This window comes from Capsicum annuum, unplaced genomic scaffold (assembly GCF_002878395.1).
Source record: "Capsicum annuum cultivar UCD-10X-F1 unplaced genomic scaffold, UCD10Xv1.1 ctg4701, whole genome shotgun sequence".
Taxonomy (NCBI): Eukaryota; Viridiplantae; Streptophyta; class Magnoliopsida; order Solanales; family Solanaceae; genus Capsicum; species Capsicum annuum.
The window spans coordinates 1-20,643 of NW_025854625.1; the positions used below are offsets into that span (position 1 = coordinate 1).

General features: G+C 37.0%; 1 protein-coding gene across 3 annotated transcripts; it reads left to right on the top strand.

The window, feature by feature from the left end:
* Positions 1-14,358: 14,358 nt before the first annotated feature.
* LOC124892413 lies at positions 14,359-19,906 on the top strand. Of its 3 annotated transcripts, XR_007050232.1 has the most exons (4): positions 14,359-18,528; positions 18,613-19,316; positions 19,406-19,470; positions 19,562-19,906. XR_007050232.1 is itself a non-coding variant. In XM_047403695.1 (3 exons), exons 1-3 carry the CDS (start codon positions 18,968-18,970, stop codon positions 19,733-19,735), a joined length of 588 nt encoding a protein of 195 aa, XP_047259651.1. In that variant the 5' UTR covers positions 14,359-18,967; the 3' UTR covers positions 19,736-19,906. The 3 variants fall into 3 exon arrangements, 1 of the variants encoding a protein (XP_047259651.1); XR_007050231.1 differs by having other exon boundaries at positions 18,613-19,470; XM_047403695.1 differs by having other exon boundaries at positions 14,359-19,316.
* Positions 19,907-20,643: the final 737 nt, after the last annotated feature.

The window sequence follows — 20,643 nt, forward strand, 5'->3', positions numbered from 1 at the left end:
CAACCATTATAATCAGCACCTTCAACTACTAACATCAAGCAACGTCATATCACAACCACCACCACCATCAAAACATCACTATAATACCATCCATCACAACTATCACCACTAATATTGCTAATCACTAACATCAATTATTGTCACCACAACCACCATTATAAACTATCTCCATTATTACTAATTGTAATGACCCGGGACTACCCCCTAGTCATCAAACGGTACTTACGACTCCGAGGGATCACAAGCTAACCCATGACTGATATCTGCTATGAGCACTAAATAAATATACTGTAATCTATGTGGAAAAATAAGCTGAAATGCCATAAGATTCAAAATATCTAAAATACTGATTAAACATAACATTTGTAAAACTAAATACTGTCTAAAAATATAGTTTGAAAAGCCTCCAAATGAAACTGCCTGAAAGTTGAGTTGATAGGACAATCCTCCAACTAACTCCATCTACTAAAATACTGTAGGCTGAAGTACTAAAATAAAAAAATATCCTCGATAGATGAGGACTCACTGCTAAATATGCTACTGCTAGTTGAATCTGGCTAAGTACAGTCAGGAACCTGAGCGTCTGATCCTATGATATGAAATATCATAGCGCAAGAAATGGGTATGCGATCAGTATGTAGAAATATACTGGTATGCTAAATAAGGTAAGGATGAATGCATGGGTTCATATGTATGAATAATAACTAACTGGATGATATGCAAGAGCTGGATAGCATACATGGAGGATTTGTAACTACTGAACATACTGTGCATACTATAACTGAGTATACTGGAACTAAATCAGATAACTGATAACTAAATATAATGATAATCTGAATTACTAATAGCTGAGTGACTGTATCTGACAGTCCTGATTCTGTAGAACTGAACTAAGTTCTATTCTGAAGACTGAGACTAAAACTAAAATTATGGGAGTTCTCACTTAACCGATATGCCCTTGAGTAAGTTGAGTAGGGTCCAACCTGTAACCTCAGTTGAAAGGGTGCCAGTACTATACCACGGGTAAAAATACTGTTGTGGTCAAGCCTATCTGACGGGTGACCCTGAACAGAAAGTCAAGCCTAATCTGATGGGTGACCCCTGGGAGGTATCCAAGCCTTAATCTAGTGGGTGACTCCTCATATCCTACACTAGCTACGTAGTTTTGTAGTGTGAGATTGCTACTAACAACTCTACCTGCCTAACGAGAGATGTTATCACCTCCATGCTCACTCGGTGCTAGTTTCTACTCCCAACTAAAAGACGCTGAACTGAGTATACAAAACTGGACTGGACTGATACTACGACTATTGAGTTTTCCTAAATTCTGTAGCTGACTGAATTCTACTGAGTTCTGTAACTGACTGTGAGTACTAAAATATCTCATATCCTCCTGTCCATAAGTGTGGCGTGCTATACACCCATGCACAAGACTCTACGTGATGTGGCTTTCAAACTCCCTACAACTCTATTAAACCTTAGGCTCTAATACTAAGTTTGTAATGCCCTGGGACTACCTCTCAGTTATCACACGGTACTTACGACCCTGAGAGACCATAAGCTAACCTATGACTGATATCTGCGGCGAGCACTGAATAAATACACTATAATTTATGCGAAAAGAGGGGCTAAAATGCCATAAGTTTTAAAACATCTGAAATATTGATTAAATATAACATCTATAAAACTGAATACCTTCTGAAAATCTAGTATGAAAAACTTTTAACTTAATCTGTCTGAAAGTAGAGTTGATGGGACAATCCCCCAACTAACTCCATCTACTAAAATACTGCTAAGCTAAAGTACTAAAATAAAAGTATATCCTTGATAGATGAGGACTCACTGCTAAATCTGCTACTGCTGGCTGAATCTAGCTAAGCGCAGTCAGGAACCTGAGCATCCGATCCTATTATATAAAACATTATAGCGCAAGAAACGGGTATGCGATCAATACGTGGGAATGTACTTGTATGCTAAATGACATAAGGCTGAATGCATGGGTTCATATGCATGAACAATAACTAACTGAATGATATGCAAAAGCTAGATAGCATACATGGAGGATTTGTAACTACTAAACATACACTACATACTGTAACTGAGTATACTAGAACTAAATTTGATAAATGATAACTGAATATACTAATAATTTGAGATCATTGATAATCTGAATTAATGATACCTGAGTGACTGTATCTGACAGTCCTAATTTTGTAGAACTAAACTGAGTTCTATTCTGAAGACTGAGACTGAAATTGAAATTGTAGAAGTTCTCACTTAACCGATATGCCCCTAAGTAAGCTGAGTGGGGTCCAACCTGTAACCCCAGTTGGAAGGGTGCCAGTACTGAGCTACGGATAGACACTACTGTGGTCAAGTATATATGATGGGTGACCCTGAACAGAAAGTCAAGCCTAATTTTACGGGTGACCCCTAAAAGGTAGCTAAGCCTTAATCTGATGGGTGAATCCACATATCCTACATTGGCTATGTAGTTCTGTAGTATGAGACTGCTACTAACGACTTGGCTTGCCTGACAGAAGAAGTCGTCACCTTCACACTCGCTCGGTGCTAGTTCCTACTCCCAACTGAAAGACACTGAACTGAGTATACTAAACTGGACTGGACTAATACTGAGACTACTAAGTTTTTTTAAGTTTTATAACTGACTAAATTCTAATGAGTTCTATAACTGACTAAGGCTACTACTGATCGTGACATGACTGATACTATTCTATCACTCACACTGGCTCTAGGTAAACAGCTAAATTGCCGAGTATTAAATACCCCTAGGACTCGATAGCATGAAAAGTATAGCAAAGCATAATCTTGAATAACATAACAATGTTCACTTAGGCATAATTTATTCACAGAGACATTTCATCAAACACTTGTAATGCATTAACTTATACATGGATGGGGAATAAAGGTTAGCATGCTATAGTGGCATTATTTCATTCTCATAGATAATTTATCAACCACATAAGAAGCATACTTAATTCATTAAACCATAAACACTTAGGGTTAACATGGTTACAATAATCAACTTGCAAATTGAAGAGTTTATCATGAATATCATGTAATTCAACACATACTAGAATTAATTCTTAGAAATTGTAATCTAAATCATGGATTAAAACTCAAACAACGTCATGAACATGAATTTAATCTAATTCAAACATGGAAATCATAAATCTGAGATCTTGTATATTTAAAAAGGATTCTTGGGCTTCATATAAGGTAAGGATCCATGGATTATCATCTGATACGGGTATACCAAGCTGTCTAACAAGTTCTATAAGCTGTCCAACAAGTTCATGACCATTCACAGGTAGCCAAGCTCGGGAATTACAAAAACTCCAAGCTATGTTCATGTAAATGACGGTATGTGATTGGTAATTGATCCTTCTAATGGATTAAATGTTTTTAAGTGTGAAGAGAAGCCTTGAAGTGTAATAAACTTACACTCTAAGGCCACACCTTGGCAAGGGTAGAATGGTAATTTGTTATCTCACTTTGTGGACTAATATAAATAGATAGTGTTAGGGTTATTTTTGAATTCGTTCATTCATATTTTGGAAGACAACAAAAACTTTATAATATTTTGGAACTTCTCTCTTCCATTGGAGAAGCCCCAATTCTGAAAACTCACTAGTAGAGTGATATTAGTGTTGTCTCTTGGCTAGAAACTGGGGTCTTGGGGTTCTTTGAGTTCCTTTTGGTCCAAGTAAGAGCTTGGTATTAATATTCATTAATATTAGGGTCTTTTCTCTTGTTATGGTTCCTAGATCATTGAATATTGTGTGTCAAGTTACTATCCCTCTTGTAATCTTGTTAATCTTGTGTTGTTAGAATCTTGAAGTCTAGTGAAGCCATGTAAGGCTCTTTCGATTCACTAGTATTATTATTGAATTGCTTGTTCTTGTTGTTAATATCATTTTCTTATTATAAAAATGTGACTCTTCAAGACTAGTGAAGCCGTGTGTGGCCTATTTTGATTCACTTGCACTTGTTGTTCATATTGTTGTTCTTGTTGTTGTTTGTTTCTTGTGTTGTGAACTTGGGCTCGTATCATTTGGTATCAAAGCTTGTGGTTGATTTTGTTCCAACAAAATCAATCTTGGGTTTGGTAGTTGAAAAATACCAAAAAATAAATAAAGTTGCTGAAATCTAAAAATTCCAGAAAAAAAAAAGAGAAATCTGTCCATCTTGTTCTTGGCCAAAAAAATTGTGTTGTGTTGTTGTCTTGGCCGAGATTGGTGTTTGTGTGTTTAGATATATATGTTCTTTTGTTTGTCTAGTTTGCTTCTTGTGTTGATTTCTTTCTCATCAACATAAAAGGTGTCTAAATCTAAGTTGAGCTTAACATATTGACATTGCTATTGTGGACTTGGAGTAGTAGTATGATGAACTTGAAGTAGGCTGAGTTTGTGTGTTGTTTCTTGACTTTAAAGTGGGCTATTGTTGGTTAATTGTGGTTGTGTTCTTGAAGTATTGTTGTGGTGATCATCTTGATCTTCTCATCATCTCATATCTTGACCACTATAAAGACTAAAATAGATCCAAAAGGGTTGTAAGACAAAGTTGTAAAGTTGTTTGTGAAAAGACTTGCCAACATCACTTCCTTGACTTAACAACCACTTTCTCTTAAAACAAGGTGCCTTGTCTTGTGGAACTAGTAAAGTCAAGCCTCATCTTTTTTAGTTGGAAAAAGTTGAAAAGTTACAAGACTTTACTTTCCCTCCAAAAGCAAAGTCATCCATTACAAAATTGTAAAGATTAAGGCTTCAAGTTGTTGAACAAAAAGTATGGACCCGTGACCAATTCCATGCAACCACATTACCTTAACCACTGTTCACGTCATTAATTAAGCTCAATTTAGATATTCTAGTTTCTAATTATTGATTCTTAGTTTATTCTAATTGACTCGAGAACTAATTAGCAAGCTAGTACATTCCTACTAGGTTGTCAATTAGTCCTTTGAAGCCTTGTATTAGTGTCATCGTTTGTTTGTGTGTTTTTGTCATTTGAATATGTTGTAACTCCTTGACTCTATTCCTACAAGAATTCTTTGAGTTTCAAACAAGAATCTACTCTGGACAAGAGCATACTCAAACCTTAAGGATTCATGAGACATCAATATACCAACCCATTACCAAACTCTTCAAGTTCCATAAGAGGGACTCGGACGTCAAATACCTCCATAAAATATGAACCCTCTCTTCCAAGCTCCATTAAACCAAAGACCACCACTTCTAAAAAATCCAATCTCTCCAAATCAAGTTCCAAATATCTAAAACTATCCCGTCCACTTTGAGAAATATGGTAGAGAGTATTATGAAGGGTATGGAGACTTTGACGATGCTTACATGAGGGAAGAGAAGATGAGAGGGGGACGTGTGAATCCAAGAAGATACCGAGGGTATAGAGAAAGGGGAAACCGACACCAAGAGAGAGACGTAGGCATCAATACCATCAAATTAAGCCTACTTATATTTAAGGGTGAGAGTGACCCCGGGGTGTATCTTGCTTAGGAGTTGACATATGATAAAGTGTTTCAAGTGAATAATATATCAGAGGAGAACAAGAGTAGTTATGCCATAGCTCACTTTGAAGGCTATGCTAACACATGGTGGGAATATGTCAAACGGTTTAGTAATGTGTTGATTGATGGACAAACACCACCATGGTTTTGGTTGAGGTATCTAATAAGGCAACGGTATCTTCTCAAAAGTTATTGTCATGAGTTGCTTGCCAGGTTGTACAATTTACGACAAGGGAATCAAAATGTAATGGCATATTATGATGAGCTTCAACAACTCATGTTGAAGCTTGATCATCGTGGAGAACAAATTGGCCATGACATCATTCGGTTCAAGTGTGGGTTGATCAAAGAGATCTCCACTTATTTGATGCTTCACAAGTTTGATACCGTTGAAGGAATTTTCCAAGCAGCTCTTGAGATTGAAAGGGAGCTTAAAGAGAGGTCCTCATTCAAGAAAAAGGAACTATTAACCTCGGGTTGGCCAAGGAGAAAAGATATGGTTAAACCATCTTCGGATTATCCCAAAAAAAGAACCAACCCACCACTATAAGGCTGACCGAGCCTAAAATGATCCACAAATTTCCTCTCTGTCAAGAAGTTCACAAGTATCATAATCCTAAAGGGTTCCAATATTTCAAGTGCCAAGGTTGGGGACATAAAGCCAATGAATGTCCAAACTGATGCAATGTGATCCTAAGGGAAGGGATATTGTATTACCTTGGTAAGGAAGTGGATCTTGAAAAAAAAAAGAATGATACCGAGCCTCGAGATGGAGAGAAACCCGAAAATGAGCCACATAATGATAATAATGATGATTGTAAGGATGCTTATCCACAAGAAAAGGAGTGTGTGGTTACAAACTTTGTAGTGAGGCATGCCATGATTAGTAAGGTGATATATGATCCTATCCAATGGGAGAATCTATTCCATACTAAATGCCTTGTGAAGGGAAGTGTGTGCACTTTGGTGATAAATAGTGATAGTTGTGCAAATGTTGTTAGTGTTGCTATGGTGAACTTCTTGAAATTTCCAACTAAATTTCATACTATCCCTTACAAGTTGTAATGGTTGAATGAATGTGGTGAATTAAAAGTCATAAGGCAATGTGTGATATAGTTTAAGATAGGAAACTACCACGACGAAGTGCTTTGTGACATAATAATAATGCAATCGTGTCACTTGTTGTTAGGTAGACCTTGAAAATATGATAGGTCTACCAAACATGATGGGAGGTCTAATCGATATACACTTGATAAGGATGGCCAAAAGGTCACACTTCATCCACTTTTGCCTTTATAAGTGAACGAGTTGTATCAAAGAATGAGAGAATTGAAAGAAAAGGGGAAGAAATCCAAAAATGAAGAAAAAGAGGGGAAGCCCGTAGGTGGGGTAGTGGGGATATCCGGGGCTGCCTCAACATCAAAGAAAAAAGAAAACACGGTAATGTCAATTAGAAAGAAGGGGCTTTTCGTGGATCATGATGAGGAGACACCCATGCTTCTTTTGGCATATTATTTTAGCACTAACCCCACTAATTGTTCTATTTCTTCTTTGATTTCTTGTGTATTGCAGGATTATGAAAATGTTTTCCCAAAGAACTTCCACAAGGGATGCCCCGCTTCGGGGAATTGAGCACCAAATAGATTTTCTGCCGGGATTATAATTGCCTAACAAATCGCCTTATAGGAGCAACCCAGCGGATACCAAGAAATTGCAACGCATGGTTGAGGAACTCCTTAACAAAGGGTATATCAAGGAGAGTATGAGCCCTTGCGAGATCCTGGTGCTACTAGATCCCAAGAAAGACGGGACTTAGCGTATGTGCGTTGATTGTCGAGACATCAATAAGACAACATAAAATATCATCACCCTATTCCTAGGCTAGATGATATGCTTGATGAATTAAGTGGTTCATGTTTGTTTTCTAAAATTGCTTTGAGAAATGGATATCACCAAATCTGTATGCAATCGAGCGATGAATGGAAAACCACTTTCAAGACCAAATTCGATCTCTATGAATGGCTGGTTATGCCATTTGGCCTAACAAACGCTCCAAGTACTTTCATGAGGCTAAAGAATCATGTGATGAAGCCTTTTATCGGAAGGTTTGTTGTTGTCTACTTTGATGATGTGTTGGTATATAGTAGGTCCTTAGATGACCATGTAAAACATTTACAATGTGTGTTTGATGTCCTTCGAAATGAGAAGTTATATGCTAATTTAGAAAAGTGTTCTTTTGGTTTCCAAGAAGTTGTATTTCTTGGTTTTGTGGTGAGTTCAAGAGGGGTCGAAGTGGATGAATCTAAGATTGATGCTGTCAAAAATTAGTTGTAATACCCTATCATTTCTTAAGCCTAAATCTATCTTTTGAGTGGATATGTATGACTTCCAAAGTGATTGATGTTTAAACTATATTGTATTTCTCTAATTTCTACTTTTTTTTCATGTAGAGAATTGAATAATCTTTCCATCGATACTAATTTTATTGAAATCTGACTTGGGATGAGGGAGTTATAGCCGTTTTACTCAGCGATATCGGATTGCCCAGGTTTGACGATCGACCTGGCGGACCATTAAGTCCTTGGTGAACCGTCAAGTGTCTCTTCAAGCTAAGGCAATGACCCCTTTTCCTGGTCACCGTTGACGGCCAAGATGGTGGACCGTCAAAAAGTTAATGGACCGTCAAGGGGTCCGTCAGGTCGAGATAGAATGTCTCGTTTCTGTCCCTCGAGTGACGGACGACTTGGTGGACCATCAGTTTCCTGATGAACCATCACTTCAACAATCACATCGAGGTAGAACAGTCCAGTTTTGGCACTCGAGTGACGGACAATCTGGTGGACCGTCAGGAGACTTGACGGATCATCAGATTGACCGTCACAGGCCCCGATCAACGAATTTCAGCTTTTTAAAAGGGCATTTTGGTCATTTTCGATCCTTGTTGTCTTATATATACATCAAAGTAGTAAAGATAAGATCATTTTCTCCTATTTCTCTCCAATTTCTCCAAAGAATTTTCTAGAAAACTAGGGTTTTCTCTCAACCCAAAAATCAAAACTCCTTCCAAGAAATTCAAGGATCTTCCATAGATTTCTCCAAGTTGTCCAAGAATTAAGCTCCCCTAGTCAAAGGCATCAAGGATCTTAGCTAAAAAATGTAAGGAAGAAGTTCCAAACAGGTTTCTACATCTCCAAAAAAATTATAATCCAAGGTATGTGGAGCTTAAACAAGAACACTCCTTTCGTTCTTGTGCCTAAATATTTACTTTCTATTATTGATTTACATGATTTTGCAAGTGGGTTTACACCCAAATATCTTTATTTATGATTTGTGATATTTGAGTCGAATAAGTTGGATATTTATGATTATTTCACCATCATGTTTCTTAAATTGAGAATTTATTCCATGAGTTGTATATTGTCATTACGTATTGATGATTTTCTAAGCGATTTGAGATGAGTGTCATGAGTTATGCCTTTCTATGAGAAATTTGACTATTGAATATATATCGATATTTGAGATTGAAAGTCAAGAATGAGTCCTATGATATTTCCTTGAAGCTTTGATATTTGAAAATGATTCGAAAAGCAAATATACTTGATATTGAGAAAGAATGTGGTGAGTTGAGTCGGGTTAGGAATCTACAAGATGTTTATGATTTGCAGATGAGATATATATTTATGTTTTGGTCTTTAAAATATACCATGAGTTGATATTCATTAAGGTGGATTTCCTAACGCGTTCTGAGCTGAGTCTGGGAGGAGTATTTAGCACCAAGCGGGAAATGTGGTAATTCCCCAAAACTACGTGCCACCATAGGATTGATATTGATAATTGTAGGCCAGAGGCCGAGTATGGGATTATGATAATGAGATTGAGGTTGTAATCCCTGGCAAGAGTACGACACCCCCCACTAATGTGGGGTTCTCTCCTTAGGAGGGCAAAATGTTGGACTCCATGCGGCTCACATGGTATAGTTATGTCAGTTATAAGAAACTCCCACGTCTATAATGATCTAAGTACCATGAGTTACCGAGTCACTCTAAGTCATGAGTCAAAGAGTTTGAGTTGAGTTAAATGATTTATGAGATTTATGAAGCATATGTTATTACTAATGACTTACGAAAATGATGTTTTAGATAATTCAAGCGAAGAGAGTTATTATTGTCAGCATGCATGATTTTCTTATACATTTATGATATTGTTTAAAAATGTTGCATCCACCCCCACATACTCAGTACATTCCCAAGTACTGACTCTCATACTCTTTTATATTCTATATTTCCTCATGATATAGGTTCAGGTGCTCAGTATCAGCAGTGACAGTGATCTTTGAGTACCTTTATCTACATTTCTGCGATTGGTGAGTCCTGATGATTCGAGGACCTGTGTCTCCGACTTTGTCTTGTTAATAGATGGTTGTTTACTTTCAGTTCAGTACGAGTCAGTTGGGGATCTATCCCAATGACTCCTCAGTCCTATATAGTAAAGGCTTTGTCAGACTAGTACCAGCGTATACAGAGATTTCAATATTTTATTTGTACAGGGTAGTATTACTTTGTGTTTCAGTTTGTTCATGACATGGTTATTCCTCTTTATCTTAGCATGATTTGCGCAATAATGAGTTCTGAAAGTGATGATAGGCTTAGAGGGTTAGCTTGAGGCCACGTATGGCCTTGAGCACCATGTGACATCTCGGGATAGGTTCTTGGGGCTTTACATTGGCCAACTCCCAAAACCATAGGTGAAGTGAGAAGCTTCCATGGGTTGGCTAGTTTTTATAGACGTTTTGTCAAAGGATTTAGCACCACTTCCGCCCTCTTGACCGAAGTGATTAAAAAGGATCAGCCTTTCAAGTGGGGAGATGAACAAGCTAAGGCCTTCAAGGACTTGAAAGTTATGCTCATCTCGTCCCCTTTGTTACAATTGCCAAATTTTGACAAGACTTTTAAGGTTGAATGTGACGCTAACAAAATTGGTATAGGAGCGGTTTTAATGCAAGAATTGAAGCCTATTGCCTACTTTAGTGAAAAACTCAAAGGAGCAACTCTAAACTACTTTACGTACGATTTAGAGTTGTATGCCTTGATTAGAGCCTTGGCCACTGGCAACATTATTTATGGCCTAAATAATTCATGATCCGAATGGACCATGAGTCCTTGAAGCATCTTCACGCACAAGATAAGCTTAAAAAATGGCATGCCAAGTGGATTGAGTTTCTTGAAACTTTTTCTAATGTTATTCATTATAAGAAGGGTAAGGACAATGTGGTTGCCGATGCTTTATCTCAAAAACACGTTCTTGTGTCTACTTTATCTTCAAAATTGATGGGTTTTGAGATCTTAAAGGAATTATATCCCAAGGAGCCTCACTTTGCTCCTATCTATAGGGAATGCGGAGAATGGGGTAGGGACAAGTAGGATTCGGCTAGGGGTTCAAATCCCTATGCCAAGTTTGACGGTTACTTGTTTAAAGGTAGGCGATTGTGTGTACCCTCTAGCTCTTGGAGAGAGTTGTTTATGAAGAAGCACATAATGGCAGTCTAATGGGTCACTTTGGGGTCGAAAAGACCCTCAGAATATTGGAGGAGCAATTCTAAGGCCAAAAATACACAAGGATGTGTCTAGGATTTGCGGCCAGTGTGTAGATTGCAAAGGAGCCAAATCTCGACTCCAACCTCATGGGTTGTACACCCCACTACCCAGCCCTTTATATTCTTGGCTTGATATATCTATGGATTTTGTGCTAGGGTTGCCAAGGACTAAAAGGGGTCGGGATAGTATCTTTGTTGTGGTTGATCGGTTTCCTTAGATGGCACACTTTATTCCATGCTCTAAATATGATGATGCACCTAGTGTGGCTTTTTTTTGTTGATAATGTTGTCAAGTTGCATGGTGTTCTGAGGACCATTGTGAGTGATAGGGACTCTAAGTTCCTAAGTCACTTTTAGAAGTCCATGTAGGGTAGGCTTGGTACCAAGTTGTTGTTCTCCACTTTTTACCACCCACAAATCGATGGACAAACGGAAGTAGTAAGTAGGACTTTGGGTGCTATGCTACGTTCCATGATTAAGGGAAAATTGACTTCTTGGGAGGAACACCTACCATTGATTGAGTTTGCCTATAATCGTGTCATACACTTAAGTACGGGAATAACTCCCTTTGAGTGTGTGTACGGCCTCAACCCCCTTACGTGATCTTATGATTAGCCTAGATGAAAGAAAGCGGAAGATTTTATAAAAAATTTGCATGAGAAGGTGCGGCTTTGACTTGAGAAGAAAAATTAAGAGATTGCAAAGTGGGCAAACAAAGGAAGAAAGAAACTCATTCTTGAACCAGGAGATTGGATGTGGGTGCACCTTAGGAAGGATCGATTTCCATCTCAAAGGAAAACCAAATTAATGCCAAGGGGTGATGGTCCATTCCAAGTACTTGAAAGAATCAATGATAATGCCTACAAGATTGACCTTCCCCCGAAATACCAAGTGCACAACACTTTCAACGTGTGTGATCTTTCTCTAGTGGATGCGGTTGAGGATGACCAAATATCGAATTTGAGGTCAAATTCTTCTCAAGATAGAAAGGATGATACGGGTGTACCAAGTTTTCCAACAAGTTCTACAAGCTGTCCAATAAGTTCACGACCATTTACACATAGCCAAGCTCGGGAGTTACAAAAACTCCAAGCTATGTTCATTCAAATGACCATGTATGAGTTGGTACTTGAGCCTTCCAATGGATTAAATGTTTTTAAGTGTGAAGAGGAGCCTTGAAGTGTAATAAACTTACACTCCAAGGCCACCCCTTGCAAGGGTAGGATAGTCATTTATTATCTCACTTTGTGGACTAATATAAATAGATAGTGTTAGGGTTATTTTTGAGTTAGTTTATTCATATTTTGGAAGACAACAAACACTTTGTAATATTTTGAAACTTCTCTCTTCCATTGGAGAAGCCCCAATTCTGAAAACTCATTAGTAGAGTGATACTGGTGTTGTCTCTTGGCTAGAAACTAGGGTCTTGGGGTTCTTTGAGTTCCTCTTGGTCCAAGTAAGAGCTTGGTATTAATATTCATTAATCTTAGGGTCCTTTCTCTTGTTAGGGTTCTTAGATCATTAAATATTGTGTGTCAAGTTACTATCCTCTTGTAATCTTGTTAATCTTGTGTTGTTGGAATCTTGAAGTCTAGTGAAGCCGTGTGAGGCTCTTTCGATTTACTAGCATTATTATTGACTTTCTTGTTCTTGTTGTTAATATCATTTTCTTATTCTAAAAACGTGACTCTTCAAGACTAGTGAAGCCGTGTGTGGCCTATTTCGATTCACTAGCACTTGCTGTTTATCTTGTTGTTGTTTGTTTCTTGTGTTGTGAACTTGGGCTCGTATCAACATCTAACATACCTTAATTTGATGAGTTCTTGGAGAAACTCTTGGGATTGACCTTGATTCTTGAGAGTTAGAGTTTGTTTTCTTGAGAGAGAAATACTTTTTGATTTTGGGAAAAAGTGAATAATGAAGGGTTTTACACGTTTTTAGGGCTTAAATCCCACATCTGAGAGGAATAAAATCATGGGAAAAGACTGGTTGAACCCTGGGCACAGCTTTATTTTTTTGTGAAATTTTCCCGATCTGGACCCCTGGCGCGATGCGGCGCTATCGCGCCATGTCACTGGAAAATGACAACTGGAAAATTACATAGTGGCGCGACGCAGTGGTATCACGTTGCCACTTTGTTTGTGAACTGAAAGTGCACTACGACGCAGTGGAATCGCATTGGTACACTGAAAATTGATAATTGCTATTTTAACACACTCCGCAATGCACTGCTGACCTGAATGATGATGTTTAACGACTGAAACTTAAAATCGCCATAACTTCTTACCCTGTTGTCGGATTTAGGAGAATTTTAAATTGTTGGAAAACTAATTGAATTTCCTACGCAATGTCAGGCTCTAATATGAAAATTACTGAGTATTTTAAAATTTTATCTAGGATAACCCATGTATTGAGGGTTAATCTAGGCTAGGAAAATACGGGGTATTACGCTAACAAACATAAATATTTTTTTTCAATCAAATAATATAATTTTGTTGTATTAAATTACATACTTTTCTGATATATAATTAGTTTTTTATTTGAATTGTATTTTTTATTATATTATATATACAAATAATTTTTTTTTGCACGTTCACATATTGAAAAAACAAACAGTCTTAATCGTTCAGTTTTCAGATCTAGAGACAACATTTTAATTATTTAGACGTATATTCAGATTCAGACGTCTGAATCTTAAAAAGAAACAAATGCAACCTTAGTATCATTAATATTTGAAAAGTTGAATTGTATTTTTTTAAAAGAATTAAATTTTCAAACATGTTTAACTATATATATAAAAAGAAAATTTATTTAATAATTAAGTAGTACTAAGTTAGAAAGGAAATGTGAAGATACTTTAATTACTTGTCCATGATAAATTTGTTAGAAAAAATAAAAAATTGAAGTAATATAAATAATTTACAAAATAGAAAGACAATAAATCCTTGGATCAATTTTGAATTTGATTGTTATAATTTTTATGGTGTCATTATTATTTTTCATGACTCGTCACTTTTACAACATTTAATAAGCCCATCTAATTATTCAAATATATTAAAATAGATAAACATTTGTAGAGTAATTAAAATTTAAATTAAAAATAAATTTGATAAAAATAAATTGATATGAGAACTATTAAAATCTCATGTTATCTCTCATAGTAGTAAAGTAATATTATACGTGAAAAGTGATAATTAAAAGGTTTGGATGATAATTTTATCGTTTTATGACTTTATCTCAATATAAATTATGATAAATTATTTATATCACTCATTTGGTGTGAGGTGAGGGATTATGGTTGGAGAAGACCCAAAGCAAAGCGACCAATTAATGGGCAAATTCCTGAAAACAAATCCAAAAGGGCTAAAAAACGATGGAACGCTGACAAATAATATAATACTTCTCCGCCTGTTTCCCGTCATTCATTATTTCCCCTTGTCCTTCTGTCAGTGTTCATAAATTAGTTTCCAGATTTGTCTCAAGTCTTCATCCATAGTGTTGTTATGAAGAGAGGTTACTTAGAATCTCCGTCTTCCAGTTCTTATGGACCTCCTCAATCCAAATTTAAGCACAACCCACAAGGTATTTTATCAATCTTCTTGCTCTTTTATAAACTTTTCTTGATTCATTGTAAACCATATTAATGAAATCAGATACTTTACTCATATTTTACCCATCTTGGTATCTATGGATAGAGCATATTTGTTTGTTTGTTGCATTTAGCACCATAAAGTTGCAAACTTTACTTTTTGTATAAGCACAAGCACAACCCAGAATTTAGTTTCCTCACATTTTCTTTTAAGAAAAATTTCTATTGATTATTGATATTTCTTTGTTTAGATATGGGTATGACATATTTGTTCTTTGTTGTATTAGTACCCATAATGTTAAAGTCAGAGATTAATGTTATTTTTAGGGCTCGTTTGTTATGAGTGATGAGGGATAACTCATCTTGGGATTAATTAGGATGAGTTTACCCCATGTTGTTTAGTATGAAATCGCGGGATAACTTATCCCGAGATTGTAGTGTTAATTTTTATCCCACATTGAGGGTGGGGTAACAATCATGGGCTTCCTGGATAACTTGTTTCCCAACCAAATGAGCTCTTAAAGCATAACCTAGAAGAGAAGTTTCTCATTTTTTTCTTTAACAGAAACCACATTTAATTTTATCACGTCGCTGTATAGACATAGATATAACATATTTATTAATTTATTAATTGTTGCATTAGTAATAAGAAGGATACTTTTATTTTAGCTGCTTAAGTATTTTGCTACAATTATTGTTGTGAGTAATAATGGAGAAAAATATTATTTGAATTGTATGTAAATTATTACATTGAGATCCTATTTGTAGACACTAGCCTTTTCAAAGTAGGATTTTGTATACTATTCCTATTCCTACTCATATTCTAACACTCCCCCTCAAGATGGTACATACAAGTCATATGTACCTAGCTTGTTACAAATGTAATTAATACAAGGACTAGTTAGCGACTTGGTGAAGATATCTGGAAGTTGATCGCTTGACTTTACAAATTTTGTAACAATATCTCCGGAGAGTATCTTTTCTCTGACAAAGTGATAATTGATCTCTATGTGCTTAGTTCTCTCATGAAACACTGGACTAGATGCAATATGAAGGGCTGCTTGATTATCATATACGAGTTCCATCTTACCGGTTTCTCTAAATTTTAGTTCTCTTAGCAATTGTTTGATCCAAACTAGCTCACAAGTTGTTGTAGCCATTACTCGATATTTTGCTTCGGCACTAGATCGAGCAGCCACACTCTGTTTCTTACTATTCCAGGGCACCAAATTACTTCCTACTAAAACACAATATCCGGATGTAAAACGTCTATCAGAGGGTGATCTTGCCCAATCAGCATTTGTATATCTAATGATATGCTCATGGCATCGATCCTCAAAGAGTAGTCCTTTACCTGGAGATGACTTTATATATCGCAAAATACGAACAACTGCGTCCCAATGACTATTACAGAGGGAATTCATAAACTGACTTACAATGCTCACAGGAAAAGAGATGTCAGGTCTAGTCACTGTGAGATAATTCAACTTTCCAACCAACCATTTACTGAGTGGCTCCCCGTCCCTATAGAAGTTTAACATTTGGATCCATGGGAGTGTCAATGGGTTTACATCCCATCATTCCCGTCTCAAGAATATTTAAGGCATACTTACGTTGAGAAATAACGATACCTGATCTGGACTGAGCAACCTCAATACCTAGAAAGTATTTCAGTTTGCTGAGATCTTTAGTCTGGAAATGCTGTAAGAGATGATGCTTCAAATTAGTGATACCATCTTGATCATTGCTGGTAATAACGATATCGTCAATATAAACGACTAAATAAATACACAAATTTGATTTAGAATGGCGACAGAATACTGAATGATCAACTTCACTACGAATCATGCCAAACTCCTGAATTACCGTGCTAAACTTCTCAAACCAGGTTCGAAGGGACTGTTTCAAACCAGAAAGTGACCTGCGCAATCGACATACAAGGTTACTAGACTCCCCCTGAGCAACAAAACCAAGTGGTTGCTCCATATAGACTTCCTTCTCAAGATCACCGTGTAGAAAATCATTCTTAATGTCTAACTGATAAAGGAGCTAATGACGAATGGCAGCCATAGAAAAAGACAGACAAATGCTACTTTAGCCACGGGAGAGAAAGTGTCACTATAATCAAGCCCAGTGTTGTAAAAGGCGAGCGCCTCATCGCTAATGGAGAATGGCGAGGCGAGGCGAGCCTATGTCGCCTCTTTGGTCCATGGCGTGGCGAAAATGAAAAGGCGACGCCTTTGTGAGAAAGGCGATGAGGCGAGGCGGCGAGAAAGGCGACACCTTTTAATTGTTTTTTAAAAAATTAGGGTTTAGGTATATAAGCTATTTTTAGGGTTTATTTACACATTTTAACACTACCAACTTACTCACTGGTACCTGTGGCTACTACCCTTCAACTTACAACTTTGATTTCGGCGACCGGAGACATACTCCGGCGACCTCCGCTACTCCGGTAATCATTGATTTCTATTTTTTTCTTCTTCTTTCTTTTTCTTCTTAATCACTGGATTGGACTTGGTATTTTGGTGCTGCTTTTTTTTCTTCCTCTTTGTATCTTCTTCTTCTATTCCGGCAGGCTGTCACTGTATCAGTGACTGTAACAGTGAACTTATTGTTACAGTAATAACCAGTCAACCAGTGGCCACTGTTTTATGTATTTTTTTTAATAACTTATGTAGAATTAAAATAGCACGATGGTAATATACTAATTAAATTATTTGATCATTAACAACTTTCAATTTCAATGGCGTCTCACTCTCAATCTACTAGTAGCAAACAAAAGGATATAGGATGGAATTATGGTATATAAGGACCGACAAAAGATGCGGTGATTTGTAATTTTTGTCGACGTACCATAAATAGCGGCATTACTCGATTCAAACAACACTTGATAGGTGGAGACAAAAATGTGAGGATATGTCAATCTTGTCCGGCAAACATTAGGGATGAAGTAAAGGAATTTGTTGATAGCAAAACCGCAACAAATCCAAAGAATCAATGAATTATGCCATCATATAATATCATTGATGATGATGATGATATGAATGAACTTAAGGAAATGATGCCTCCCTCCAAATATCAAAAAATGTCTTCAAGTGGTGGTAGTGTATCATCCTCGGCATGTTTGACGAAAGGTCCTCTAGATAAGTTTTATCCACAAAAGCCACAACATAACACCGGCTTTGAAAAGGTGGGAGTAGGAGGAGGACGAGGAATTAATGACACAAAAAATCTTGAGGGAGCGAGCGGTAAATGCTTTCGCGGAATGGATGTATGATGCGGTCCTCCCATTTAATTGTGTTAATTATGATTCATTCACTACCTTCATAGAAGCGGTAGGACAACATGGCCCGAGAATGGAGCCACCTACCTATCATGAAGTTAGAGTTTCTCAATTAAAGAAGGAAGTAAAGAAAGTTGATGAACTTGTTGAGAAGCACAAGGTGCAATGGCAAAAGTATGGTTGTTCCATCATGATGGATAAATGGACAGCTCGTAATGGAAAAATGATTATTAATATTTTGGTCAATTGTCCGATAGGGAGCATCTTTCTTGGTTCTGTCGATGCTAGCAATGAGTCCACCACTAGCGCTAAGATGTACAGCTTGTTTGAGAAGACAATTGAGGATATTGGATCGAAAAATATTGTACAAGTTGTAACGGATAATGCTAGCGAGAATGTAAAAGCGGGGGATCTTATGAGGGCTGTGTACCCACATATATATTGGACTCCATGTGCTGCCCATTGCATCAATTTGATGTTGCAAGACATATTCAAGATTAATCCATATGCCTCAGGTAATAATCAACACCTCTTTTATTTACTTATTAATAAAGTCTGAATATTTTTTAAGCTAATAGTTGATATAATGTCTTTTACAGTTTTTAAGAAGGCCACAAAGGTGGTTTCTTACATAAGTCAAAGGCCGTTGTTGTTGAACTTGATGAGAAAATTCACCAATGAGAAAAATTTGGTGAAACCGGCCAAGACAAGATTCGCAACGACCTTTTTGACTTCGGAGGCGATGTACAAACAAAGGAAGAATTTGAGAACCTTGATCATCTCCAATGAATGGAGTATTAGTAAGTTTGCAAAGGAAGTTTTGTGGAAAAAAGTTTTCGCCATTCTTTATTCTGCATACTTTTGGAATGATGTAGTCAAGGCTCTTAAAGTTCGTGGTCCTTTGGTCTCGTTCCTTCGCTTGGTGGATGGGGAAAAAGGACCCCCAAAGGCTATATGCTTGAAGCAATGGATAAAGCGAAGGAAACTATTCAACGGGGGTTTGATGGAGTTTCGAGGCATTATGAGAAAGTCCTCGAAATAATTGATTCAAGGTGGACTGACCAACACAAGCGACCGTTGCACTCCGTCGGGTATATTTTGAATCCGGGATTGTACTTTAAATCAACGATGAGTGAGGAGAAAACTGCTAAAGTGTGGGAGAGTTACTACACTTGTGTTGAGCCGATGGTCCCCGATCTTTCCACACAAGATTTACTACTTGTTGAGCTTGCTAAGTACAAGAGTGCGGATGGATTGTTTGGTTCTAGTCAAGCTGTTAGAGCCAGAGACACGAGGTCACCGGGTTAGTGAATTGGTTTAGTTATCTTTATTTTAAAGCACCGTAAGTTATTGACTTTTTTATACTTATTAACCTTCAATTTTTTTCTATAGTTGAGTGGTCCCTATTTGGGAGCGGAACTCCAAATTTGCAACGGAACTGGAGTGTCTTCGAACATGTGAGAATGAGTTATTATATTTAACTGTCGATATTAAAGCAAATATTCTTCGAATCTAATTACTAATTAGTAACTACTTTATTATGTACAGATTCATTCCAAGAAGAAAAATAAGCTTGAGTTATCGCGTCTCAATGATCTAGTGTACGTTAAGTACAATAGAACATTGGCACGTCACTATGATATTTGCGATACCATCGATCCTATTATGTTGGACAATATTGAAGATGCGAATGAATGGTTACTTGTTGGCCCCGAAGATTAAGCAGATGAACTAGTGTTTGAGGAAGGTGATCTTAATTGGGGTACTGTTGCTATGACAGCTGGGGCTGATGATGATATTGTCTATGGTCTTAGGAGAAAGTCAAGGTCAAGGTCACTTGACAAGGGAAAAGCGACAAGTTCAAGTCAGACTCGGGCCCTAGTTGATGAAGAATCCGAAGAAGAAGAAAATGAGGGACAATATAATGAATTGCATGTTGGAATTGAAGAATAGACTTTTTTTATAATATTGAATTGTTGAGTCATTTAAGTTCTAGACTTTTAGTATTTATCTACTATATATTTTTAATTCTTGACTTGAAATATTTCCTAATATATTAGTGTTATTGAAATTTTGATCATTTATATATTATTTTAATTTTTTATATTAATTGTCGCCGTACATTCAAAAGGCGCGGCGAGGCGGGGCCTTGTCACCTTTCGCCGTCCAAAACACTGATCAAGCCCAAATATTTGTGTATATCCTTTGGCAACAAGGCGAGCCTTAAGCCGATCAACCTGACTATATGGACGAACTTTGAGTGCATAAACCCAATGGCAACCAACAGTAGATTTAGTAGATTTACCTGCAGGAAGGAAAACAAGCTCCTAAGTACCACTCGCATATAAAGCAGACATCTCATCAATCATAGCCTGTTTCCAACCTGAATGGAAAAGTTCTCCACCTGTAGTCTTAGGAATGGAAATAGAGGACAAAGATGATACAAAAGCATAATGGGGTGATAGTAGACGGTGATAACTCAAGAAAGTATAATTTGGGTTAGCATTATGAGTAGATCTTATACCTTTTTCAAGTGCAACTAATTGGCTAGGAGGAGACAAGTCCGCAGTAGGGGAAGCTTCAGACGTATGACATGAATCATCTAGAACTAATGATGGACGTGAGCGGTG

What these genes read in the sequence shown, in the direction of transcription:
- LOC124892413 (XM_047403695.1), top strand. Translation starts at nt 18,968, where the DNA reads ATGCTTGAAGCAATGGATAAAGCGAAGGAAACTATTCAACGGGGGTTT. An exon ending in CAGAGACACGAGGTCACCGG is followed by an intron (nt 19,317 to 19,405) that starts GTTAGTGAATTG and finishes TTTTTTCTATAG; the next exon opens with TTGAGTGGTCCCTATTTGGG. An exon ending in ACTGGAGTGTCTTCGAACAT is followed by an intron (nt 19,471 to 19,561) that starts GTGAGAATGAGT and finishes TATTATGTACAG; the next exon opens with ATTCATTCCAAGAAGAAAAA.